Source organism: Microcaecilia unicolor, chromosome 1 (genome assembly GCF_901765095.1).
Source record: "Microcaecilia unicolor chromosome 1, aMicUni1.1, whole genome shotgun sequence".
Taxonomy (NCBI): Eukaryota; Metazoa; Chordata; class Amphibia; order Gymnophiona; family Siphonopidae; genus Microcaecilia; species Microcaecilia unicolor.
In genome coordinates this window covers 347149153-347166401 of record NC_044031.1, presented here as the reverse complement: position 1 = coordinate 347166401, position 17249 = coordinate 347149153, and the positions used below count along the sequence as shown (strand labels likewise).

Sequence of the window (17249 nt, the reverse complement as noted above, 5' to 3'; positions counted from 1 at the left end):
CGGAGACCACCACATGCTGGGAGCAGTGAGCCGTCGAGTGGGTCTCCACCTGCCTCGAAGTCTCCTGCTGTGGAGGCCCCCCCGGACCGACATTTCTCGGACCCAACCCCGAGGAGGCATGTGGATTCCACGGCCTTGTCGGTACCGAGGAGTATCGATGACGTGCATAGAGCGAAGGCGAAGAAGCATCGTCATCGGCCTCCTTCCAAGCACAGTATCGGGAGCTCCGGGGCATCGAAGGATTCGGCACCTGTGAAGCGCCGACGCCGGGAGGACTGCTCACCCTCCATTCAAGAGGAGTTGGTGCGTCGGTCTTCGGGCAGCCCGGTACCACCTCCTCGACCTCCACAGATTCAGGCACCGATTCTTGCACAGACCCCGCAGCCTTGCTCAAAAAACGATTCTAGATGAGCGCATCCGAGCCATTCTTCCCGGTCTTCTGGAAGGGTTGCTGCGTCAGTCTGCTCCGGTACTGGGGGTGCTTGCGCGCTCCGTACTGTCGATGGAAGCAGCAGCTGGTGAGGTCTCCGATGCCAGTGCCGCCAGGTCGACTCCCCGTCGTCATTGCTGCAGGGAGCTTCATCGCCGCCAGCATGGGAGTCGACTTCTCGACATCGCCATCGAGGACATGGTCCCTCAGCATCGAGACGGCCCGGTTTTGGACTGCAGTTAAGGAACTCGTGTCCAATACCGATGAGGATGCCTCGTAGGATGACGGGCAAGATCCCAGGTATTTCTCTTCTGAGGAGTCTTGTGGTCTTCCCTCTGATCCTACTCCTTCACCAGAAGAAAACTTTCTCCCCCGGAGAGTCTTTCTTTCTCTTCATTTGTCCGGGAAATGTCTGTAGCTATTCCTGTCCCTCTGGTATCTGAGGATGAGCCCAGGACTGAGATGCTCGAGGTCCTTGACTATCCTTCGCCACCTAAGGAGTCATCCACGGTTCCTTTGCATAATGTGCTCAAGGAAACACTTATGCAGAACTGAATGAAACTGCTAAGTAATCCCACCATTCCCATGAAAGCTGAGTCCCAATATCGGATTCATGGAGAACCTGAGCTGATGAAGTCGCAGTTACCTCACGACTCTATGGTTGTGGATTCTGCTCTCAAGAGAGCCAGGAGTTCTAGCGACTTTGCCTCGGCGCCCCCGGGGAGAGAATCTAGAATCCTGGACTCTTTTTGGGAGAAAGGCGTATCAGGCCTCAGTGCTCGTGGCCAAAATTCAATCTTGCCAGCTCTACACGAGCATTCACTTGAGGAACACAATGAAGCAACTGGCGGACTTGGTCGATAAGCTCCCTCCGGAGCAGGCCATCCCTTTTCAAGAGGTGGTCAGACAGCAGAAGGCGTGTCGTAAATTCCTGTCCAGGGGTGCTTACGATTCTTTTGATGTTGCATCCAGAACCGCTGCCCAAGGTATAGTGATGCGCAGACTCTCATGGCTGTGTGCCTCTGACCTGGACAATCGAGTCCAGCAGCGGATTGTTGATGTCTCTTGCCGGGGGGATAATATTTTTGGTGAGAAAATCAAGCAAGTGGTTGATCAGATCACTCAGCGGAAACCGCTATGGACAGTCTCTCCCGCCGGGAGCTTTCTGCTACTACCTCATCAGGTAGACCATTTTTCCAGGGAAGGAAGAATGCTCCCTATGCTTATAACAAGCGTAGGTACAATCCTCCTTCTCGACAGCCTTCTCAGGCTCATCCCCAGCGTGCTCGTTCTCGTCAACAGCGTGCACCAAGGCAGGCCCCTGTGGCTCCCCAGCAAAAGCAGGGGACAAGCTTTTGACTGGGTCCAGTTGAGCATAGCCGCTGTAAAAATGTCCGTGCCGGACGACTTACCGGTCAGAGGGAGGTTAAAACTTTTTCACCAAAGGTGGCCTCTTATAACCTCCGATCGGTGGGTTCTTCAAATAGTCCGGTTAGGATACTCCCTCAATTTGAAATCCAGACCTCCAAATTGCCCACCGGGAGCTCAATCCTTCAGCTTCCAGCACAGGCAGGTACTTACAGAGGAACTCTCCACCCTTCTCATCACCAATGCGGTCGAGCCCGTTCCACCAGGGCAAGAAGGGCTTGGATTCTATTCCAGGTACTTTCTTGTGCAAAAGAAAACGGGGGGGGGGGGGGGGGTTCCATCCTGGACCTAAGGGCCCTCGTCCCACAAAAGTTCAGGATGGTTTCCCTGGGCACCCTGCTTCCCATGATTCAGGAAAACGATTGGCTGTGCTCTCTGGACTTAAAGGATGCTTATACACACATCCCGATACTTCCAGCTCACAGGAAGTATCTTCCTGTATTGTGTGCTGCCCTTTGGTCTGGCGTCTGCGCCCAGGGTCTTTACAAAATGTCTGGCAGTAGTTGCAGCGTCGCTAAGCAGACTGGGAGTGCATGTGTTCCCTTATCTCGACGATTGGCTGGTGAAGAACAGAGGCAGGAGCTCTACAGTCCATGCAGATGACTGTTCAACTCCTGGAGCTACTCGGGTTTGTTATAAATTACCCCAAGTCCCATCTTGTCCCTGTTCAGAAACTGGAATTTATAGGAACTCTGCTGGACTCACAGACTGTCCCGTCTGTGGCCGTGCCACCCTTCAGACTTACCCTGTTTCTGGGAGTCAGTGTCTGTGCTGGCTTCTGCTTGTCTCTGTGTCTGTGTCTATCTTAGGTTCTCTCTGGCTCTGTGTGCTGATTGCCCTACTGAACCTCACCTGTGTGGGCTATGCCTCTTCCAAGATGGCTGCCGCCGCTTCGTCTCTGCCAGTATCCAAGATGGCTCCCGCTGTTACTTTCTATGGGATGCCTGCTCTGAGTGTCAAGCCTCTGTTTGGTTGCAAGGTGATTGCTGCACCTGTGGCTCTGGTGTTGATGGGCTTTATTAGTCACCTGAAGACTACAGTCCTGGCCTTTGTATCTCATCTAATCACATCTCATCTAAAGGTCCTGGTGTATAGAGTGCTCTGTACCCGGTGTCAGTGTTTGCTCTGTGTGAGTTTCTATGTTTGTTTGACTAGCTAGCTTAGGCACCGTGTAGCTTTTATAGCCTGTGTATAGCTTTGCTAGTGTTTTATGTTTGTTTGACTAGCTAGCTTAGGCACCGTGTAGCTTATAGCCTATGTATAGCTTTGCTAGTGTTTTATGTTTGTTTGACTAGCTAGCTTAGGCACCGTGTAGCTTATAGCCTGTGTATAGCTTTGCTAGTGTTTTATGTTTGTTCAGACTAGTTAGCTTAGGCACCGTGTGGCTTGTTGCCTGTGCATAGCTTTCCTAGTTCTATGTGTTTGTTTCCAAGGTATAACTAGTTAGCTTAGGCACCGCCTGGCTTGTTGCCTGTGCCTAGCTCTTCTAGTTCTCTATGTTTGTTTCCAAGGTATGACTAGTTAGCTTAGGCACCGTCTGGCTTGTTGCCTGTGCATAGCTCTGCTAGTTCACTATGTTTGTTCCTCGTGTCAGCTAGCCGTCCTGCTAAGCTATTTCCAAGACTATGTTTGTTCCTCGTGTCAGCTAGCCGTCCTGCTAAGCTATTTCCAAGACTATGTTTGTTCCTCATGCCAGCCAGCTGTCCTGCTAGCTATTTCCTAGACCATGTTTGTTCCTCGTGTCAGCTAGCCGTCCTGCTAGCCATTCCCAAGTCTGTGTTTGTTTCTAGTGTTAGACTAGCCGCCCTTGCTAGCCACTATTCCAAGATTGTGTTTGTTCCTAAAGTGAGCCTAGCCGCCCTTGCTAGCCACTATTCCAAGACTGTGTTTGTTCTTAGTGTAGACTAGCCAGCTTAGGCCCCGCTGGCTTGTAGCCTGTGTCAAGCCGTGCTAGTCTTCTGCGTTTGGGTTCAGGGCATGACTTGTTAGCTGGGGCACAGCTTAGTGGTTAGCTGGTGTCTAGCCTTCCAAGTCTCCTGAGTTTGCTCTGTGTATGTTCCTGTGTATGACTGGGTTGCCCGGGTACAGTGTCCCTATGAGCCTGGGTCCAGCTTACTAGTCCTTGTGTTGATTCCTGCTGACTGCCAGAACCCGGATAGTTCCTGCTTGTTTGCCTTGCCTTCGCCTAGGTGCCCAGGGGCACCCCTGGATCTTCATTCCTGCTGCTCCTGTAAGTCCTACCGGCTGCCAGAACCTGAAGGCCCAACCCGAGGGGGTAGGCAGTCAAGTGTAGGTGAAGACTAGGTCCAGGGGGTTCCAGTTCTGCGGGTTCCGCTCCAGTGTGTTCCAGCCCAGCGGGTTTCACTCTTGTATGTTCCAGTCCAGTGGGGCCACTCCAGCGTGTCCAGTCCAGTAGGCCCCACTCCAGTGCGCACCCGTCCGGTGCGTTCCAGTTCCGAGTGTTCCGGTGTACAACTCCAGTCCGGAGTTCCGGTTCAGTCTTTTCTCCTTTCTACCTGGAAGGTGATTTTGCCTTAAGGACTCACAAACGCCGCGCCCCGGGGAAGAAGCCTGAAGGTATGCCAAGGTCCTCGAGAGCGCGTCGAGCGCGAGAGGCGCGACAGAATACAAAGGCCATGAGTTCGGCGAGATCATCAGTCCAGGTGGGTTTCATGCCCATAAGTCCGTGCCCCACGGACAATCCGAGGGGAACTTCTGAAATTTTTTTTGATTCCCAGGACAGTCCAGTTTCTATTTTGGATCCCGATTTAAGCCTGGAGGAATACCGAGAGGAACTTCTGTCGAATCCAGCCTTTACGGATACTCCTGAAGCAGCAGCGGAGAAGAGGCGTATCTACCGGAGTCTGGGCCACTATCACCCAGTTTGTGGCCACTATGACCCAGTTTCTGACATGAATTCAGCCATCACGCTCCGTGAGTACCGCCTCAGACTTCGGGAAGACCCTGCTCTGCGGAATACTCCGGAGTCTGAGATTGAGAGAAGCCGCCGGGAACGTTCTCCGCCCGGGTCTTTTCAACCACCGCAGCCGAGTAGCCGGTGGTACCCTGGGAGGGCAACTCCGGATTCTTACCATGACCTTGACAACCCAGTTTCTGGTTTGGATATGATGATGACTCTCCAGGAGTACCGGGTAGAACTTTTGTCTGATCCGGCCCTGGAAGATACTCCCGAGGCAGCCCTGGAGAGAGAGCGTGTTTCAGAGCGACGCTCTGTTGAAAACCCAGTTTCTGCTATGGATCCCTCCACCAGGCTCTTCTTTTACCGCTTCCAGCTTTGCAGGGATCCAGCTCTGCGGTATACTCCTGAGGCTAGGGCCGAAAGAAGGCGCTATGGGTTGCCTCCGCCCGAGGCTCTTCAGCAGCCTCACAGGTCAGGCCGAGTGAGGCGGCGGACTAAGCCTCTGAGTTCAGTTCCAGTAGTGACGCCATCAAGGAGCCTGAGTCCAGTTCAGGGGATGCTTCATACTGAACCTCCCATTCCAGTTCAAGTAACGAGGAGGCTTAAGGCTCCGAGGCCAGTCCAAGGAAGGCATTCGATGGAGCCTCAGATTCCTGTGCAAGTGGCGCTCCAGGTCGAGCCTCCAGTCCTCCTTCAAATGGCACGCCCTTTGAAGTCTCCGAGTCCAGTCCGAGGGAAGCCTTCGATGGAGCCTCAGATTCCTGTGCAAGTGGCGCTTCGGGTCAAGTCTCCGGTTCTTGTTCAAGTGACCCGTCCAGTCAAGCCACTGAGTCCAGTCCGAGAGAAGCCTTCGATGGAGCCTCAGATTTCTGTGCAAGTGGCGCTCCAGGTCGAGCCTCCAGTCCTCATTCAAGTAGCACGCCCTTGGAAGCTTCCGAGTCCAGTCCGAGGGAAGCCTTCGATGGAGCCTCAGATTCCTGTGCAAGTGGCACTTCGGGTCAAGTCTCCGGTTCTTGTTCAAGTGACCCGTCCAGTCAAGCCACTGAGTCCAGTTCGAGGGGGGCTTCTAACCAAGCCTCCGGTGCCAGTCCACAGGGTGGTTCAGGTGGCACCACCGCTTCCAGTCTTGAAGGCACCTCCAAGCAAGCTCCGAAGCCCAGTTCGAGGGGTTTTTCAGATCGAGCGGCTGATCCCTGCCCTAAGGGTGTGTTCGGCCAAGCCTCAGTTAAAGTTCCGTCCCTGCCAGGAGGCAGAGGGCATCTCGAGTTGCAAGTCCAGTCAAGATATTGAGTCTGGATCAAGTTGTAGTTCCAGTCAAGATGCTGAATCTGCACCGAGTGCAGAGGTCAGCCACGATATTGAGTCTGCTATTGAGGAAGAGATGACGTTCCCAGAGGACTGTGATAGACCTTGTGTTGATTCAGCCTGGGAGAAGACCTCCGAAGCAATAGCTGAGAGAAGGTGTGTTCAACGGCTTGGGGCCCGGAGAAAACCATTTTCTGCATTTCAGCCTGCTAGCATGCTCTGGGGATACCAGGGCCGTCTCCTCTTGAACCCTGCTCGGCAGAGGCCGCTTGAAGCTAAGGTTAGAGAGACGTCCCAGTCCGGCCAGAGGGGTGCGTCCAGCCCTGCAGCTGAATCTCTTCCAAGTTCCAGTTCTAACCAAGATGCTAAGCCTGTTCTAGTTCCAGCCAGGAGGCTGAGTCCGTGTCTAGTTCCAAGTCCAACCAAGATGTTGAGGTCGTCCTAAGTTCCAGTGTCCGTCAGGAGGCTGACTTTCTGTTGAGTTCCCGTTCCAGTCAGGCTCCTGAATCCAGTTCCAGTCAAGGGGTTGAGGCCAACCCGGGTGCTAGTTCCAGATCCATTTCTGTTCAGACTTCTAGCTCCTGCCAAGATGGGAATGCCACCCTGAGCCTCAGCCCAGCTTCTGATGTCAGCTGGGGTAGTGACTTCAGCCCTGTTCCTGTCATTTCATGGATTTGCCAAGAGGGTCAGGACATTGTGGGTTCCCTCAGGGGAGGGTTACTTTTGAATTGTGTTCCTCTTGATGCATCCATGTTCCTGAGATTGCCCCGTGGTGACTCGAAGGAGCTTCCTGGTCACAAGTTCTACTTTTGTCTGCCAGTTTTGATCTTCCTTGTGGCTTTCAGCCCAGTGATCTATGTCTGGCTTTTGAGACCTATCAGGAAGTTTCATCATAGTTACCCCTGGATACCCGACCGTCTCCGGGAGACCGAGAAGGGGGTCTTGAGGAGGGGATACTGTCCCGTCTGTGGCCGTGCCACCCTTCAGACTTACCCTGTTTCTGGGAGTCAGTGTCTGTGCTGGCTTCTGCTTGTCTCTGTGTCTGTGTCTGTCTTAGGTTCTCTCTGGCTCTGTGTGCTGATTGCCCTACTGAACCTCACCTGTGTGGGCTATGCCTCTTCCAAGATGGCTGCCGCCGCTTCGTCTCTGCCAGTATCCAAGATGGCTCCCGCTGTTACTTTCTATGGGATGCCTGCTCTGAGTGTCAAGCCTCTGTTTGGTTGCAAGGTGATTGCTGCACCTGTGGCTCTGGTGTTGATGGGCTTTATTAGTCACCTGAAGACTACAGTCCTGGCCTTTGTATCTCATCTAATCACATCTCATCTAAAGGTCCTGGTGTATAGAGTGCTCTGTACCCGGTGTCAGTGTTTGCTCTGTGTGAGTTTCTATGTTTGTTTGACTAGCTAGCTTAGGCACCGTGTAGCTTATAGCCTGTGTATAGCTTTGCTAGTGTTTTATGTTTGTTTGACTAGCTAGCTTAGGCACCGTGTAGCTTATAGCCTGTGTATAGCTTTGCTAGTGTTTTATGTTTGTTTGACTAGCTAGCTTAGGCACCGTGTAGCTTATAGCCTATGTATAGCTTTGCTAGTGTTTTATGTTTGTTTGACTAGCTAGCTTAGGCACCGTGTAGCTTATAGCCTGTGTATAGCTTTGCTAGTGTTTTATGTTTGTTCAGACTAGTTAGCTTAGGCACCGTGTGGCTTGTTGCCTGTGCATAGCTTTCCTAGTTCTATGTGTTTGTTTCCAAGGTATAACTAGTTAGCTTAGGCACCGCCTGGCTTGTTGCCTGTGCCTAGCTCTTCTAGTTCTCTATGTTTGTTTCCAAGGTATGACTAGTTAGCTTAGGCACCGTCTGGCTTGTTGCCTGTGCATAGCTCTGCTAGTTCACTATGTTTGTTCCTCGTGTCAGCTAGCCGTCCTGCTAAGCTATTTCCAAGACTATGTTTGTTCCTCGTGTCAGCTAGCCGTCCTGCTAAGCTATTTCCAAGACTATGTTTGTTCCTCATGCCAGCCAGCTGTCCTGCTAGCTATTTCCTAGACCATGTTTGTTCCTCGTGTCAGCTAGCCGTCCTGCTAGCCATTCCCAAGTCTGTGTTTGTTTCTAGTGTTAGACTAGCCGCCCTTGCTAGCCACTATTCCAAGATTGTGTTTGTTCCTAGAGTGAGCCTAGCCGCCCTTGCTAGCCACTATTCCAAGACTGTGTTTGTTCTTAGTGTAGACTAGCCAGCTTAGGCCCCGCTGGCTTGTAGCCTGTGTCAAGCCGTGCTAGTCTTCTGCGTTTGGGTTCAGGGCATGACTTGTTAGCTGGGGCACAGCTTAGTGGTTAGCTGGTGTCTAGCCTTCCAAGTCTCCTGAGTTTGCTCTGTGTATGTTCCTGTGTATGACTGGGTTGCCCGGGTACAGTGTCCCTATGAGCCTGGGTCCAGCTTACTAGTCCTTGTGTTGATTCCTGCTGACTGCCAGAACCCGGATAGTTCCTGCTTGTTTGCCTTGCCTTCGCCTAGGTGCCCAGGGGCACCCCTGGATCTTCATTCCTGCTGCTCCTGTAAGTCCTACCGGCTGCCAGAACCTGAAGGCCCAACCCGAGGGGGTAGGCAGTCAAGTGTAGGTGAAGACTAGGTCCAGGGGGTTCCAGTTCTGCGGGTTCCGCTCCAGTGTGTTCCAGCCCAGCGGGTTTCACTCTTGTATGTTCCAGTCCAGTGGGGCCACTCCAGCGTGTCCAGTCCAGTAGGCCCCACTCCAGTGCGCACCCGTCCGGTGCGTTCCAGTTCCGAGTGTTCCGGTGTACAACTCCAGTCCGGAGTTCCGGTTCAGTCTTTTCTCCTTTCTACCTGGAAGGTGATTTTGCCTTAAGGACTCACAAACCCCGCGCTCCCGGGGAAGAAGCCTGAAGGTATGCCAAGGTCCTCGAGAGCGCGTCGAGCGCGAGAGGCGCGACACAGACAGCTCGTGCCTATCTTCCAGAAGCGAGAGCAGAAAATCTTCTGTCTCTAGTTTCCATGGCCAGGGCGTCTCAGCAGATCACAGCTCGGCAGATGTTGAGACTTCTGGGGCATATGGCCTCCACAGTCCATGTGACACTCATGGCCATCTTCACATGAGATCAGCTCAATGGACCCTAGCTTCTCAGTGATATCAAGCTGCAGGCAATCTAGAGGATGCAATCCAGCTGTCTACTGGTTGTCACAATTCTCTTCAGTGGTGGACAATTCGATCCAATTTGACCTTGGGATGTCCCTTTCAAATTCCTCAGCCACAAAAAGTGCTGACAAAGGATGCATCTCTCCTGGGGTGGGGAGCTCATGTAGATGGGCTTCACACTCAAGGAGTTTGGTCCCTCCAGGAAAAAGGTCTTCAGATCAATCTCCTGGAGTTGCGAGCAGTCTAGAACGCTCTAAAGGCTTTCAGAGATCGGCTGTCCAATCAAATTATCCGAATTCAGACAATCAGGTTGCCATGTACTACATCAGCAAGCAGGGGTGCACCAGATCTCGCCCCCTGTGTTTGGAAGCCGTCCAGATGTGGTTTTTGGCTCGGTGTTACGGCATGTTTCTCCAAGCCACTTATCTGGCAGGTGTAAACAACAATCTGGCCGACAGATTGAGCAGGATAATGCAACCTCACGAGTGGTCACTGAACATGGGCGTAGTCCGCAAGATCTTCCGAGCATGGGGCACCCCCTCGGTGGATCTTTTTGCCACCCAGATCAATCGCAAGGTCCCTCAGTTCTGTTCCAGGCTTCAGGCCCATGACAGACTAGCGTCAGATGCCTTTCTCCTACATTGGGGGACAGGCCTTCTGTATGCGTATCCTCCCATACCTCTGGTGGGGAAGACTTTGCTGAAACTCAAGCAAGACCGCGGGACCATGATTCTGATTGCTCCTTTCTGGCCTGCTTGTCCTCAGAGAAAGCAAAGATACATTCCTGTAGCAGGTATTCTCCAAGGACAGCAGGCTGATTGTTCTCACAAACCCACCCACCTCCCCTTTGGAGTTGTTATCCTTTAATTCTTGCTTTTGGATATTATTATTATTATTATTAGCATTTGTATAGTGCTACCAGACGCACGCAGCGCTGAACACCTGACACAGAGAGACAGTCCCTTCTCAATAGAGCTTACAATCTAAAGTAATACAGACAGACAAGACAATAAGGGCAAGTACTGGGTGAGAAGGAACAAGAGGAGGCAAATGAGTAGTGGCTAGGAGCCAAAAGCAGCAGTGAAAAGGTGGGTTTTCAGCATAGATTTGAAAATAGGTAGAGATGGAGCAAGACATACAGGCTCAGGAAGTTTATTCCAGGCATAAGGTGCCGTGAGAGAAAAGGAACAAAGCCTGGAGTTAGCAGTGGAGGAGAAGGGGGACGACAAGAGAGACTTGTCCAGCGAGCGGAGATCATGGGGAGGATTGTAGGGAGAGTGGAGAGGTAGTGGGGGGGGGGGGGCTACAGAATGGATGCATTTAAAGGTCAGTAAGAGAAGTTTGAACTGTATACGGAAGCGGACAGGGAGCCAGTGAAGCGACTTGAGTAGTGGGCTAGTGTGGGTATAACGATTTTGGCGGAAAATAAGCCATGCTGCAGAATTTTGGACAGATTGGAGAGGAGAGAGATGAATGAGCGGAAGACCAGTAAGAAGTAAATTGCAATAATCCAAACGAGAGGTGACAAGGGTGTGGATAAGGGTTTTGGCAGCATATTCAGAAAGGAAGGGGCAAATTTTGTTAATGTTGTAGATAAGGAAACGACAGGTTTTGGCGATCTGTTGAATATGTGCAGAGAAGGAGAGAGAGGAATCAAAGATGACATGAAGATTACGAGCCGAGGAGACAGGAAGGATGTGAGAGCCATTAACAGAGACAGAGAATAACTGAGCGGGACTCTTGCTCGATAGGCGAGAAGATGGCCGTACATGCGCGGTGCAGCGCGCCCCACGCGCCGGAAGGCTCTGGCAAAGTTTTTATTTTGCTCTGGAAAATTGCCGTTTTTGGGCCGCTGTGGACGCCGACCCATCAGTGAGAACAATCAGCCTGCTACAGGTATGTATCTTCGCTCTTGTGCAGCTAACACCTGTCACTAGTTCACTTTCTGTTTTCCTATTGGAGTAGAAGACTGACATATTCCTCTTCTAGTCTCTTACAAACAGGTCTGTCTTCAGCAGGGCTACTGAGAGACTGGGCCGGGCCCAGGGCCCTGCCACCCCCCGAGGTCACCACCGCCGCTCCCCCTCTCCCTCCCCCCCCCCCAAAGTAAACAACTGGTTTTCTCATGATAACAACTGGTTTTCTGTTGATAAGAGATGGTCTTAAATAAAGAAAAATTTCCCTGAGCAACTTGCTGGTATACTGTACTGAAGAAAAAAATGGAAGCTGGTTCAGCAGAATTGATAAACAATAAATTTGAGTGCCAAAAAGCCTACCTAGGCTAATACTAGTGGTGGTTTGCAGAAAAGCCAAAAAAAGAAAGAGCGATTATCTAAAATGTTTGTATCACTGCGTTTTTTTGTTTTGTTTTTTTTACACCTCATGGTTATTTATTTATTTATTTATTGCATTTGTATCCCACATTTTTCCACCTCTTTGCAGGCTCAATGTGGCTTACAATACATGAATGGTGGAAATATTAGAAAATAAACATTTAGTGTTACAGAAGGATCTTGGTTGACATGATAATGATGAAACATGATAGTAGTATTAGAAGCAGATATTGTTAGATAGTCCTGAATATATGTGGAGGAGTTGTGTGTATTCACCTTGGTTAATCTTTGTGGTATGCCCTGTTAAAGAGATGGGTCTTCAGTAGTTTGCGGAAGCTCGTTAGTTCGTGGATCGTTTTTAAGTTGCGCGGCACTGCGTTCCATAACTGTGTACTCAAGTAGGTAAAGTTTGATGCTTGCATTAATTTGTATTTTAGACCTTTGCAATTAGGGAAGTGCAGATTAAGGAATGTGCGGGATGATCTTTTGGCACTCCTGAGTGGTAGATCTATCAAATCTGACATGTAGGCTGGCGCATCACCGTGAATGATTTTGTGGACTAAGGAGCATATTTTGAACGTGATGCGTTCTTTAAGTGGGAGCCAGTGTAGTTTTTCTCGTAGGGGTTTAGCACTTTCATATTTTAGTGGGAGCCAGTGTAGTTTTTCTCGTAGGGGTTTAGCACTTTCATATTTTGTTTTACCGAATATGAGTCTGGCTGCAGTGTTCTGGGCTGTCTGAAGTTTCTTGATTATTTGCTCTTTACAACCAGCGTAGAGTGCGTTGCAGTAGTCTAGATGACTGAGCACCATTGATTGTACTAAGTTACGGAAAACAGTCCTTGGGAAGAAAGGTCTTACTCTTTTTAATTTCCACATTGAGTGAAACATCTTTTTGGTTGTGTTTTTCGCGTGGCTTTTGAGTGTTAGGTGTCGATCGATGGTAACTCCGAGAATTTTTAGGGTGTCTGAAATTGGAAGGTTCAGATTTGGTGTGTTAATGGCGGTGAATTTGTTCTTGTTATGTTGAGAGGTGAGTATTAGGCATTGAGTTTTTTCTGCATTAAGTTTCAGCCGAAATGTATCCGCCCATGAGTGCATGATCTGGAGACTTTGGTTGATGTCATTGGAAATTTCCTTTAGATCTTGTTTGAATGTGATTATCTAACAGCCCAAACTGATTCTGTTATACACTTCTTTATTTGAGTGTACCTGAAATTTTTTTTATTAGTTTTCCTTTTACCCTCCTTATCAGTGCTTTGCATCTACGTTGCCAGTGCTTACGTTGTTTCCTCTTTTTTTTTTTTTTTCATTCATTTCCTTTATTTCAGTTATATGAAATTCTGGCTGTCATTACCCTTCCTTCAGAGGTGGATTATTTTTGTGATGTGCCAACAGACAAGAAGTGTGAAGTTCTGTGTACAGCACTATTGCAAGTCTTGCTTTCTAAATGAATGAGAATCTAACCTGCCACAGAAAAACCAAACACTTTTGAGCTACATTCTCTGGGGCAGACAAAATGTCAGTTTTACATTGGCATATGTATGCTTTGATGCTTTACATAGGTTGTTCCTAATTGAAGAGCACCACTGTTTTTCAATAGTGTATTGGATATCCTATCCATATCTGTTAAATGCAAGTAATCTTATTCCCCCCTTCCAAATGTGGAATTTGCTGTAGTGCAACCTGTAAATTCCATGCTGTATAATGCATACCTTTGGTATCATGGAGCAAATTTCCTTCCTTTAAAACTTAATTGCAGACAGAAAGAAAATCTTCTTTGTTATTTACCCCCCTGTTTACAAAACAGTGCGGCAATGCCGACACAGCCCATTCAAAGTGAATGGGCTGTGTCAGCATTGGCGCAATGGCAGCCGCTAGTGCGGCTTTGTAAACAGCTTGCAACCATGGAATTAGAAAACCTTATTCAATTAATATTCAAGTTTTGGAGGGTATGAATAACTTATAAAATTTCTTTCAGCTCCTGTCCCTCTCCTAGAACTAGCATTGGCATAGGGCTGAATGGCAAAACCTCTGCTGTGACTCAGGATCCTCTACAGAGGGCTTCTAGTGTGGTCAAGGTAATTTTTTTGTATAAAAAACTAATATAAAATAAACTGGAATTTTTCTCTTTGGTTTCTTTGTATTGCAATACTTACTGATATCAAATCTGTAGATAAGAATTATGTCTACATTAGCATCTGTATAGTCTAGAGCATTTTTTCAAGCCTCTTACTGAGGCATACCTAGCTAGTCAAGTTTTCAGGATTACCACAATGAATATGCATGAAACAGATTTGTGTGTAGACCGATATATGTTCATGTTTATTAAAACATTTGGTATTCCGCCTTTCTGAAAATATCAGAGTGATTTGCAATGCATATTATAATAAAATGAAATAAATAATGAAATAAAACAAAAACAAAACATGGCAGACTGAAAAAGAAAACAAGACTATAATAACTAAATTAAAAAATAATGGAGAGAAGAAAAACAGAGACAAGAGAACACAGCGACCCTCGCCGGATTATCCTCAAGGCCTCTGTTTTTCACTATTCAGTGAATGCTAATGTAAAATGATACATTTTTGAGTCCTGGCTTAAATTTTTTAAAAACAGTCTCTGCTCTGAGGTACTGAGGTAGTGAATGCCATTATGATGGATCTAAGAAAAAGAATATGTATTGATGGGTAGAGTTTAGTCTCACTAGACGATTTTGATCTTTCAAGTTGAGAGCACTGCCTGGAAATGTATGATATTAATAAATCAAGTAAATAGGTAAGAAGCCTAGTATAGAAAACTCTGTGTGCTTGTCTGATAATTTTAAACTTGACATAGAGGCATATTTTCCAAGCACTTAGACTTTAATGCTTTGAAAATGAGCCCCTATGGTAAGTTAAATAATGTCATTGGTTACCTCAATGGTTGTATTTTGGAATGTATGGTGCATTTGAGAGAAGAATAGTTGAGCCTATTATAAAGGGGCATGCTTACTAAGGTGCACTAAAGCAAATGGTGCAAGCGCGTGTACAGGCCACCAAACAACACGTGGCGACAGTAGCACTTGTATGCACTACTACTGTTGAGGCACGTTACACGTGCATTACTGACACTGGCATATTCAATAGTGCCTGTGCCTCAGTAATGCATGTGAATGGCTTCAATTAACACGCGTAGCCTTCACATTGCACGCCACTATGTCAGGACTAGCGGACTGTGGGAAGCAGCCTTCGAAAAGAGCAGCACGCAAGAAGCATGATAGAATAAGACCCTTGCACTTTTCTGAGGAAGAAAACAACCTGGTCCTAAGCATGGTCCTTACTAATTTTGAGAAATTATTCGGGGCCATGAGTGTGCATCAAAGGAATTAATTTGGGGCACAATAACCAGGGCAGTCAATAACCTAGGAGTGGCTCCATGAACCACAGCCCAGATTAAGCACCGGTACCAGGACTTAAAGATGAACATTTTTAAAAAAAGGCCATGATCAGGGCTCCTGAATCCCAGACCGGGGGAGGATCACATTGTGATATCCAGCTGGCGGAGGAGCTGGTCCAAAGGCTGGGCCAGCCTACTTTGAGGGCCTCCATTAGGATCTTGATTCAGCCCATGAAGGTGCAGGTATGTGTTAGCATTACCTTTGTTTATACTGTTAGTGATGGTCATGTGTTTCACCTTGTTTGCAATGGAGCACTCAAGCAGTATTCTGAGATAGCAAATTACCCGGTTCCAGGCTGGAGACTTTTGCCTGTCCTGGATGTCTGACCACCCCAACCTGGTGCATTATGGGAGTTCAGCACTGATGTCAGTGGGCAGGATCAGGCACTACAAATCCCACACTGCTTTGGGATATAATTTGAAATCCAGGACTCTTCCTAAATCTCCAGCCTGGAAGTGGGTAACCTGGCATCCCTGAGTATCCCTGAGCACATGTGAACATGGTATCACATTTCCTTTTTTTTATTTTATATTTATTAAATTTCAAATTATTACAAATGAATATCAATTTGTAAGGTAATACAGAAAAACAGTTATAAGGCAATTGAAAAATAAAAGATAAATATATCTAAACATAATATTCTAACTCTTCCTTAGACCACAACATTTGTTTTGGAGGGAGTGGGTTTAGAAAACTAAAGGAGAGTTCAATAAGGCAAATCAAAGTTTAAACCATAATTGGCATAGTCCTGTTCTTTATCCCATCATTCTCTATTCGCTGATACAGTTGTTCCAGTCTGTTGGCTAGTTGGTTTTTTAGAGTCCAGAAAAGTTTTCAGCTGACTTGGCTCAAAAAACACATATTTAACACCTAATAAACGTATCACACATTTACAGGGATAAACTAATGTAAAAGTTGCTCCCAACTTTTTTACTTCTTCTCTCAAGGTCAGAAATTGTTTTCTTCTTTGCTGGGTCACCTTGGTAACATCAGGATATACCCATATTTTTTGACCACAGAATAATGCAGAAGAATTTTTAAAGTATAGTTTCATGATCGTATTTAGGTCCTGCTCAAATACTAAGGATACTATCAAAGTTCCCTGATTAGATATTTCAACCATAGAGTCTTCTAATAGTGCAGTTAAATTCTGCAAATCAATCTCATTTCTCTGAGGGACTACATTCACCATATTTGCTGGTTGAGAAGCCTCTCCACGCTTCTGAATAGTTGGAAGGTAATAAACTTTATTACAAGGGGGAATATCTTTAGGAGAGAGCTTCAGAATCTCTTGTAAATATTTTTTAAAGAACTGGTAAGATGATAATGATGGTGAAATTGGAAAATTCAGTAGTCTAAGTGTAAGACGTTGATTAAAGTTCTCAATTTGCTCTATTTTGCGAGATGTTAACATTTTATCTTTAACCAAGGTGTCCACAGTCAATTTCACTGTATTTACCTCCTCTTTTACCTCAGATACTTGATTTGTTAGCTCTGTTTTAACTTTATCGAAGGATTCCGACATTGTAGACAATTTACTCACTATTGTGGACATTTCTTTAGTTGATTTCGCCACTTCAGCTGCAAGTCCCCGGACCGCTTGCCAAATAGCTGTCAGAGTAATCTCCTGTGGGGCTCCTTGCTCCAGTATATTTCCTTCTGCTTGTCCAGGGGGGGAACCGCTGAGCAAGCTCAAACTGTCGGCATCTTCTGTCTCAGCTTGACCTGCTAACCCCGCCCTGGAACTTGCAGGACACGGAGGTTGCGCCAGCACTGGCGGCGATAGCGTGGTATCAGGCCCCAAGATAGACGTCGCTCCTTCGGTGTCGCTCAATGCGGGACTCGCCAAGCCATGTTCCACCAGGAAGCTACTCATGTAGCGGTCTAGGGTCTGCTGGATTGGAGACGAGGTGAAGGCTATCGGTGGTTGCCTTTTAATCGCCGCTTTCCGCTTAGTATGGGGCATTTCAACTGAGGTATTTCCAGCAGGCTCCCAAGATGCTCACGCAGCAAGCTAGGACGCCATCTTGCCACTCCCCCGGTATCACATTTCCATAATTCAAACTGTTTCATATTTGGACACCACAGAGTATTCTGGAGTTGGAAGGGGACATGCCTAAATTAGGAATTCTGTGCTCTGAGACAGTGTTTCCCAGGTCAAATCTTGGAGTACCCCTGTGCAGTCAGGTTTTCATGATTTCCCCACTGCATCCATTTGCTTACAATGGATGCAGTTTAAGCTCATCTCTTTCAT

At 47.9% G+C, this 17249-nt stretch overlaps 1 protein-coding gene across 1 annotated transcript in view; it reads left to right on the top strand.

Annotated features, from left to right (window-relative positions):
- The window catches only part of ULK4 (unc-51 like kinase 4), a gene marked incomplete in the record, with an annotated part of 1752451 nt that overhangs the window by 482737 nt on the left and 1252465 nt on the right, over nucleotides 1-17249 (top strand). The window contains 1 exon segment of the mRNA XM_030209369.1: nucleotides 13538-13637. Within this exon segment, the coding sequence (XP_030065229.1) occupies nucleotides 13538-13637 (100 nt within the window).